At 41.5% G+C, this 10120-nt stretch overlaps 1 protein-coding gene across 1 annotated transcript; it reads right to left on the bottom strand.

Annotated features, from left to right (window-relative positions):
• Positions 1-3742: 3742 nt before the first annotated feature.
• Positions 3743-5563, bottom strand: LOC141145931 (general transcription factor II-I repeat domain-containing protein 2-like). Its single transcript, XM_073632726.1, has one exon. The coding sequence runs from the start codon at positions 5561-5563 to the stop codon at positions 3743-3745; it is 1821 nt and encodes a 606-aa protein (XP_073488827.1).
• Between the last annotated feature and the right edge of the window lie 4557 nt (positions 5564-10120).

Genomic DNA, 10120 nt, shown 5'->3' with positions numbered 1-10120 from the left:
GCTAGACTTTGTAATCAAACATTTAACCAGACAAATAATCGTATAGTTTTGCATTTAAATGTTGAATAACTTTTGCCAATAAAATATTAGCATCGTTATCCCCCTGAGCTCAGTGGAGAGTATTGGGATGGGACGGAAATTTATGCGGCAGAACGGAAGGGCAGTTTCAAATTCCAGGTTTCACCAGCCCAGCATATCCTGACAAATGACATTTATCTTTTTTAACATTTTTACTTGTTGCTCTTCATTATGCGGGACCTGTCAGTTTTGTAGAAAACAACATAAATGCAGGGAGGAAGGATAAGAGGAGTTTTTTATTTTTTTTTTGCATGTCTAAAGCATGTGTAATTTAAAAAATGTTGATGTAAAAGCCCCATTTATTTTTACTTCTACCGCTCCTTTTTTAATTAATTTATTATTATTTTTTAAATTTAAAGTTTGTTAACCCAGCATTTCATATTCCTGACATGTTCCTCATGTATGTATATATATATATATATATATATATATATATACATATATATATATACATATATATATATATACATATATCGTTTTTAGCTATTTAATTCATTTTCGATATTCAAAGCAAACTCACCCATCCATCCATGTCTCCATGCTTTATTTTGCTGAGAAATCACTTTGAGTAAGAGCAAATGATTCATATAACATTTCCTTCCTGGAGTCCGTTTGCCCTTAGCTCAGGCATTCAGGCAGGAGGGCATAAACTGACATAACCCCTCCTCCCCTCCCGAAGACTCCTCCTATCTATTTACTAATGCTAGCAGCATAAGGATTAAAAATAGTCAATGCTGATTAAGAATGAAGTTCTGCTTCAACTGCTTCCCGACCGGCTCCTTTATATATACAGCGGCAGAATGGCTCTGCTGCGTGAAGCGACATATATATATACTGGGGCTGCTTTAGGAGCCATAGCAGGCGTGCGCAGCGGGGGGACCTGATGCGCGTAGCCGTCGGGCGTGATCCCCGCTGGCACCCGCGATTGCGGGCACGAGAGCAGGAATGGTGATTTGTGTGTGTAAACACACCAATCCTTGTCCTATCAGTGGAGGAGAAACAGATTGTGTGTTCCTACTAAGTACTACTAAGAAGGAACAACAATCTGTCTTCTCTCCCAGTCATTCCCCTCCCCTCACAGTTAGAACACACACTGAGGGAACACATCCTTAACCCCTTGATCGCCCCCTGGTGTTAACTCCTTCCCTGCCAGTGACATTTATACAGTAATCAGTGGCTATTTTTAGCTCTGATTGCTGTATAAATGTCAGTGGTTCCAAAAAAGTGTCAAAAGTGTCCAACTTGTCCGCCACAATAGCGCAGTCCCGATAAAAATCGCTGATCGCCGCCATTACTAGTAAAAAAAAATAAAAAAAATAAAAATGGCATAAATCTATCCCCTATATTGTAGACGCTATAACTTTTGCGCAAACCAATCAATATAAGCTTATTGCGATTTTCTTTTACCAAAAATATGTAGAAGAATACATATCGGCCTAAACTGAGGAAAAAATGTGTTGTTTTTTTTTTAAATTGTGATATTTATTATAGCAAAAAGTAAAAAAATATTGTGTTTTTTTTTTAAATTGTCGCTCTTCTTTTGTTTATAGCAAAAAAATAAAAACCGCAGAGGTGATCAAATGCCAACAAAAGAAAGCTCTCTTTATGGGAAAAAAAGGACGTAAATTTTGTTTGGGTACAACGTTGCACGACCGCGCAATTGTCAGTTAAAGCGTTGCAGTGCCGTATCGCAAAAAATGGCCTAGTCAGGAAGGGAGTAAATTCTTCCGGGGCTGAAGTGCTTAAAGCCCTTCCTACCTCCCCAATCCATTGTTCTATATTGTGTACATCATATACAGCATAGCTCCCAACCGTCCCTGATTTCGAGGGACTGTCCCTGATTTGGAGCAATGTCCCTCTTTCCTCTTCATTTGTCCCTCATTTTGGTCTGATCTATATAGTTGTATATAAAATGCACTTTTTATCTTTCGAAAAGTTTTTCCCAGTGCTAAACCTTTTATCAAAATTCTAAATTGCTGCATTTGTAAATTTCAAAAGCCAATATAAAGGAATAATAGTGGTAAAAAAAAGCCCTCGTGGATTTAGTTAAAGCGGAGTTCCACACAAAAATGGAACTTCCGCTTTTCGGAACCCTCCCCCCCTCCGGTGTCACATTTGGCACCTTTCAGGGGGGAGGGGGGTGCAGATACCTGTCTAAGACAGGTATTTGCACCCACTTCTGGCATAGACTCCCATGGGAGTCTATGCCTCTTCCTGTCCCTCCGCGCTGTCTCCTGGGAAACACACAGCTCCCAGGAGAGAGCGGGGACCACTAGGGACGCGCAGCGCGACTCGCGCATGCGCAGTAGGGAACCAGGAAGTGAAGCCACAACGCTTCACTTCCTGATTCCCTCACCTAGGATGGCGACGGCAGCTACCGAGAACCGAGCGGGTTCTCGGCATCCCCTGCCGACATCGCTGGACCCTGGGACAGGTAAGTGGCCATGTATTAAAAGTCAGCAGCTGCAGTATTTGTAGCTGCTGGCTTTTAATTTTTTTTTTTTTTTTGGCGGTGTGGGTGAACCCCCGCTTTAACCTTTTTTTTGTGTTTAATTCTCCTTTAAGAGGATGTGGCAGGGGGCGTGTCCTATGCCTACATACATTTGGTAGTAGGTGTCCCTCATTCCCATCTCAAAATGTTGGGAGGTATGCATACAGTATGTACATAGTTACATAGTTACATAGTAGGTGAGGTTGAAAAAAGACACAAGTCCATCAAGTCCAACCTATGTGTGTGATTATGTGTCAGTATTACATTGTATATCCCTGTATGCTGCGGTCGTTCAGGTACTTATCTAATAGTTTTTTTAAACGATCGATGCCCCCCCGCTGAGACCACCACCTGTGGAAGGGAATTCCACATCCTTGCCGCTCTTACAGTAAAGAACCCTCTACGTAGTTTAAGGTTAAACCTCTTTTCTTCTAATTTTAATGAGTGGCCATGAGTCTTGTTAAACTCTCTTCTGCGAAAAAGTTTTATCCCTATTGTGGGGTCACCAGTACGGTATTTGTATATTAAAATCATATCCCCTCTCAAGCGTCTCTTCTCCAGAGAGAATAAGTTCAGTGCGCGCAACCTTTCCTCATAACTAATATCCTCCAGACCCTTTATTAGCTTTGTTGCCCTTCTCTGGAATCGCTCCATTTCCATTACATCCTTCCTGAGGACTGGTGCCTTTTTTCTTAGACTCCTTTGGCCAGTCCAATGATGTAATGCAGGGGTGTCCAAACTTTTTTCAAAGAGGGCCAGATTTCATGAAGTGAACATGCATGAGGGCCAACCATTTTGCCTGACTTTTTTTGAACCATTAAAATTAAATGCAAATGAAATTTTTATGCAAAGTTTATTGCAAACGGCATACTTTTAATTTTGTCACATGGATGACAAATCTAAACAGGTGTTAAATCACTCTGCCTTTCATATCTGAAGGCCAGATGAAAAAAAAAAAATCCAGGAAGCTGAAATATATGTCAGGAAAATTGTAAAGTACATTACATATTATAATAAAGGCTGTCTGTCAACTTTTAAGTTCAAAAAATATAAACAGGAACATAACATCAAGTATACATCTTGTGTCCAAATTCATAACTAATTTAGACCAACTGACATTAACTGAGATTTTATAATATATTCATCTCAATTTAAAAAGAAAACTTGCCTGCACTAATGTGAAGGGTGAAACTGAGATCTGGACTGCAGCACATAGGCTAGGTCTGGGTCAAAGGCAGTGGTTTTGATGCGCAAAATGTCCCGCAGGTGAGAGTCACTTAGTCTTGTCCTCACGCGGTTCTTGTTAAAGTTCATAGCAGAGAATGTCTTCTCACACATATATGTTGAGCCAAACAAGCTCAGCATTTTCTTAGCCAATGTTCGAATCTCTTGAAACCGGCTCTTATCCAGTTGGCGGTAAAAGTTCACAAGAGAGAGCTGTTGGTGACGACTGCGTAACTCGCTGTCACAATGCAGCTCAATGAGCTCGAGCTGCAGCTGATCTGGAGCATCATTGGGGTCAACAGAGAATGGAGAGGAGAAAAGGCTGATCTCCTTTTCAATAGCTGCAAAATCCTGAAAGCGCCGTTTAAACTCCCCAGCCAGAGATGTGATGTCTGCTGCATACCTGCTCATTTGTGCACTGATATTGTCCTGTGGAAAACTGTTCATTATTTCCTGCAATGCTGAAAAATGTATGAGATTGGGCTGTGTTTGTGATAACTGCCTTATGAAAAGTTGCAGCTTTGTTCCAAAGGCTTTGAGGTGTGAATAAAGCTGGTTCACCGCTGCATCTTTCCCCTGAAGACTGGTGTTCAGTACATTCAGATGCTTTGTTATGTCAACTAGAAACCCCAAATCAGCCAGCCATATCGGATCAGATAGTTCTCGCATTGGTTGTCCCTTTGTTTCTAAGAATTCTCCGATTTCCTTTTTGAGAGAGTTGAAACGCTGCAGTGCAGACCCCCGGCTGAGCCATCTTACATCGTTGTGATATACAACATCTTCGTATTCAGCCTGGATGTCCAGTAGAAACTGTTTAAACTGGCGGTGGCACAGGGCTTTAGAGCGAATAAAATTAATAGTCTTCACCACCAGTTTCATATCATGGTCATATTTGAGATGTTTGGCGCAGAGAACTTGTTGATGAATGATACAGTGGAGTTTTATAGCTTTGCCTCCTTCTTCGATCACCTTGTTACAGATTAGGGTTGCTAATCCACTTCGTTCTCCAGCCATGGCAGGTGCCCCATCAGTAATAATCCCAGTAAGTTTGTTCCAAGGCAGTTTCATGTCATCTATGGCGGAACTAACAGAGACAAATAAATCTTTTCCTCTTGTTTGGTCCGTAAGGCTTTGGAGGTCAAGTAGCTCTTCAGTCACTTTCATTTCATCGTCCACCCCTCTCATAAAAATCAGCAACTGAGCCGTGTCAGATAGATCCGTGCTTTCATCACAGGCTACTGAAAAGAAGTCAAAATCCACTCCTTTGGATGTCAACTGTCTCTTAATATCTGATGAAATCTCTTCAACTCTCCGTGTCACAGTGTTACGAGCCAGGCAAATGTTGGCAAACTCTTGCTTCTTCTCGGGACAGATATTCTCAACCATTTTCATAACACATTCTTTGATAAAGTCACCCTCAGAAAAAGATTTGCAATTTTTAGCAATTAACGTTGCCACCTCATAGCTTGCCTTTGTGGCATTTTCATTTGACTCACGGGCTCTTGTGAAAAATCGCTGTTGCGACATTAAAACAGCTTCAAGTTGCTTCAACTTTTCACTGCGGTCGTGCCCTGTTAGCTTGTCGTATGTGCTATGTCGCGACTGGTAGTGTCTCTTGACATTAAATTCTTTATAAACAGCCACAGTCTCTTGGCATATCAGACAAACACAGTGATTCCGTATTTCAGTGAAGAAATATTCCACTTTCCACCTGTCCTGGAAGCGGCGGCCCTCACTGTCAACTTTCCTTCTCTTGTTTACAGTCGCCATTTTAGAAATTGACCAGAAGGGAAAGGGATCTTGTGAGCGCAGTGTCAGAGGTTTTGGTCTAAGTGTGTTCGTCCGATACACTAATACACTGCCCAACAAGTATTCTCCTACCTTTGTGGCTGTGTGTGGTGAAGATGAGCTGTTATTTGGATATATATATCTCCTCTTTGGCCCACAAACAAATCCCAGAGGATGGGCTCAGTTTTGTACAAATGATTTATTTTCTCTCCTGAGAAATCTGGCCTTTATTACTTCTGTGGCCCCCAAGTTCTGATCAGGGCAAGGATGAGCTTTTTTTTATATATATTTTATATTCTTTCTGGCCCCCACTTGTAATCTGCCCCCAGGCTCAGATCAGGGCAAAGATGAGCTATTTTTTTTAATATTCTTTCTGGCCCCCACTTGTAATCTGCCCCCAGGCTCAGATCAGGGCAAGGATGAGTTGTAGATATATAATAATAAAATAATTTCTGTGCACTCCTGAGTTATATTAGTCCCCGAGCGCCGCTCACTTCAGGGATCATGCACGAGCCCGCTGGGACGCTGACAGCACACGGCGCCGCAGCCAATCACCACCGCCAATCACCGCCGCCAATCACAGGCACTGAGAGCTCTGCAGCTGCCGCAGGGAAATGACTCAGTGTCTGCTATTGGCGCCGCGTGCTGTCAGCTACCCGGAGGGTTTTGGAACACGCCCCTGCTTGTCAGTGAGAGGCGCTCGGGGATTACGGAACAATTTCTGTGCACTCCTGAGTTATATTAGTCCCCGAGCGCCGCTCACTTCAGGGATCATGCACGAGCCCGCTGGGACGCTGACAGCACACGGCGCCGCAGCCAATCACCGCCGCCAATCACCGCTGCCAATCACAGGCACTGAGAGCTCTGCAGCTGCCGCAGGGAAATGACTCAGTGTCTGCTATTGGCGCCGCGTGCTGTCAGCTTCACGGAGGGTTTTGGAACACGCCCCTGCTTGTCAGTGAGAGGCGCTCGGGGATTATGGAACAATACAGACATTGCAGAGTGCGGAGCAAGGGGGGCCACAAGGGTGACAAAAGCTGGAGGCATGTGGGGGCCGTATAAAACCGGACCGCGGGCCGCAAATGGCCCGCGGGCCGGACTTTGGACATGCCTGATGTAATGGGTCCCTCCTTTGGTGGTGGAGGAGGATGGTTCTGCCCTGAACAGAGCACAGCAATGACTTGGGGATGCAGTAATAAAGTGAGCTCAGGCTACCATGTTGATACATCCCCAGGGATCAGTCCATGACACCCTGGGCTCAGATGAAGTGCGTTGAATGATGGTGGCCATCCTTCAATCTGGAAGACTATGGATATCTAGTAAAAGAAGGAACTTACTACCAGAGTTGCCTCCACACTGACAATCAGCATTGTAACGAAAGCTGCTTTTTTGTTTTAATTAACCTATTCATTAAAATTTTTGTTATCGCTGGAACCCTGCTTCATATAAATGTTCTAAAATACCAGATGATACACTTCTCTAATCATTCTTTCCTCTAGCTTTTCACCATGACGCAGTGAATGCCCAATGTTTACTTATATCAGGGTAATAAAATACCATATGAATTGTTGAAGAAGAAGATCAAGAACCTGATCCATACCTCCGTTCTTTTTTTTATGAGTGGATATTTCCAGTTTATGCGAGTAATGCGCTTAAAATCCACAGTCAATACCGAAGAAGGATTCAATTTCTGTCTGGAATATTATGAGTCTTATAAGTCTTGTAAAATGAAGAATTTACATAATTCCTCTTTCAGTAGCAGCTGTGCCACAGCAGTAAAATGGCCTTAACTTGTCGGCATGTGAATTAAGTATCCAGCTATGGGATAAACGAATTCTTGCATAGTATTATTAAGCAGAACACAGATGGGCAAGCTGCTTTTTTTGTTTTGTTTGTTTTGTATTTTTGCACAGGAAGCATGAATGTATTCAACAACTTCAATAGCGGGCACTTTGACCCCCTTCCTGCCCGGGCCAATTTTCAGCTTTCAGCGCTGTCACACTTTGAATGACAATTGCGCGGTTGTGCAACACTGTACCCATCTAAAATTGTTATCATTTTTTTTATACAGATAGCGCTTTCTTTTGGTGGTATTTAATCACCACTGGGTTTTTATTTTTTTGCTAAATAAAAATAAAAAAAAGCTAAACATTTTTAATTAAAATGTTTTTCTTAGTTTCTGTTAGAAAATTTAGTAGATAAGTAATTTTTCTCTTTCACTGATGTGCACTGATGGGCACTGATGAGGTGGCACTGATACACAGTGACTCGGTTGAATTGATGATAGGCAACTCCTATCCTCATATTGATTAGTGGTTCCAAATTAATAATAACTACTGCAGTAGGGAACAGACACAAAAGATACGCTCAGCATCTTTCCAAATTACTGTTCTGCTTTATTATGACGCAATTGAAGGTTTTTATGCACATGATTACGTAGGTATCACATTAATATTACAATTGTAGGTTTATGGTAACAAGGGGCGTTACATAGGCAAGCTTATTCTAATCAGGACTCAAAAGAATGTAAACATTTACTGAAAACATTATTAGTGCTGTGTGCACAGTGAGGGCAGTGTGCAATACATACAAAATACAATACAATTATATACAGAACTTACAAATTTCCATTACAGTCTCCCCTCTTTTGATCAATATTTTGATCACTAACCATATCTGCTATCACCTTTAACCTGGAACCTCCACACGCTTAGGTGGAGGTAGTCCTGGCCAAAGAGGCAAAAAAACTCCATTGTGGAGAAAATAATAGCTGAGCAACTTTTTCATTACAAAATGACTTTTCATTGTGAAAAACAAATGATTGATAAGACATAATTACAGAGTACTGGCTGTACACTCCTGTGGCCAGAATGGCCTTCTAGCTGAATTGTTGGCATGCTGACTTATCAGCACATGTAAACACAGACAATTCTACATAAAATGGAAGACGTACAAAAGACAAATATGACTTCAACATGGCTAAACTATTTTTCAAATATATATATATCCCTTACAATTAAAGTAACTGAATCAAAAAGTACCCTAGACTGTGATCACAAGAGGGAAACAAATCAAACAGAGATTTCTTTAATTTAGTCATTTTTGCAGTGTCTGGTGTGGATCCAGGTGACTTTTCCTTCAAGTTTTGCAAAAACTGTACATGAAATAGATGCTGTATTGAGTCTCCAAACATTTCCTTATATATAAATGTCTCTTAACAATCCACAAGTCACCTGGCTTTAGTTTTAGATCCTTCCAAACTTTTAGGATCTGGAATTGGGGAGAAAACACATAAATGAGTTTGTAAAAAACCTTAAAAGATCATCAACATTCTCCATGAGATCCGAATGAAGGACTTCAGCTGCTGAGACAAAATATAAGCAAGTGAGTAACACACTCCCAAACCAAATCCCATAGGGAGAGAGTCCAACATCCCCCTTAGAGGCTTCATAAAATATAAGAAAACATTCAGGCAAAAGTTTTCTAGTTTCTTACTCTACTTTGTCTGATACATTGTAGACAGTAGGGGGTGTAAAAATAAAACCTCAAAACTTCTAGTAAGGACTCTCCTATAAAAATTATTTCTTTTGTTACTCTCTGTACTTTCTGCACTCTATATTTACAAACTACTTCTGATAACACTTTTTACTGTGGCCTTTGCAGTAGCATTTGCCACTAGACATCCAAAAAACATGTCCATACAGACAAAATGCATACTCGTAAGATCCTAACTTGGGCATCTGGATATATCTTTTTTTTTAATCTCTGGAAGGGATGTTCAGCTTTTGGTAACACCTTTGGTAACAGGTAAAACAAGAAGTGGTATGTTAGTAAAACAACTGTGGAGAACCCTGGCTCTATCCCATGCTCATTTACTAAGGCAGCCATAACTGCTTGTGACTCATGACACGGTCCATGTGTCAAGCTGAAGGGAAAAGAGTGGCTGGCAGACATAAATGATCACCTTTTCCAAAGTCCTGTTTCATAAGACGTTGCCCCCTGTGGACCACTTGTTCTTCTCGTTCTGGGGTCCTTAAAGTTGAATTATTAATCCCAGCTATACTGGGCCAGAACTAGGGTGGAATCTGTGAGTTGCACAGACCCATCAAGTGTCCGGGGCTGTAAATGCAGCATCCTTAGTCACCTGGTCTGCTTCCATGTGTGAAAGTTAATATGGCTACCTCAGCAAGAACCTGGAAGGCTGAAAACAGCCAATCAAATTAACTTGGCATGCTTTATTGGTTTACCTGCCGAAGTAAAAACAAACTTCTGGCCCTTCAAATGGAACCAAAAGCTCTCTATATCTCGACTATCTATATAAATATACACTCTTTTTACAGCTCACAGGCTTTGCTAAAACATGGAGCTCTGCTTCTTGAGCTGGGGAAAAAGGATCCAATGACTTTGAATACAGAGTATCCTTCTGGGTGATAAACTGCATACTCAAATCTACAAAAAATGTAATATCTGGGTCTTCAGGGAGTGTGTCCCGCACTGGGCTCACAGCAGCTGATTCCTACACCATCAATTTAACACATG

The sequence above is a fragment of the Aquarana catesbeiana genome, linkage group LG05 (genome assembly GCF_042186555.1).
Source record: "Aquarana catesbeiana isolate 2022-GZ linkage group LG05, ASM4218655v1, whole genome shotgun sequence".
Classification (NCBI taxonomy): domain Eukaryota; kingdom Metazoa; phylum Chordata; class Amphibia; order Anura; family Ranidae; genus Aquarana; species Aquarana catesbeiana.
The sequence above is the reverse complement of the archived record's forward strand: the minus strand, read 5'-3'. Positions and strand labels throughout refer to the sequence as shown.

Excerpts from the sequence above, each read along its gene's own strand:
- LOC141145931 (XM_073632726.1), bottom strand. The coding sequence starts at position 5,563 with ATGGCGACTGTAAACAAGAGAAGGAAAGTTGACAGTGAGGGCCGCCGC.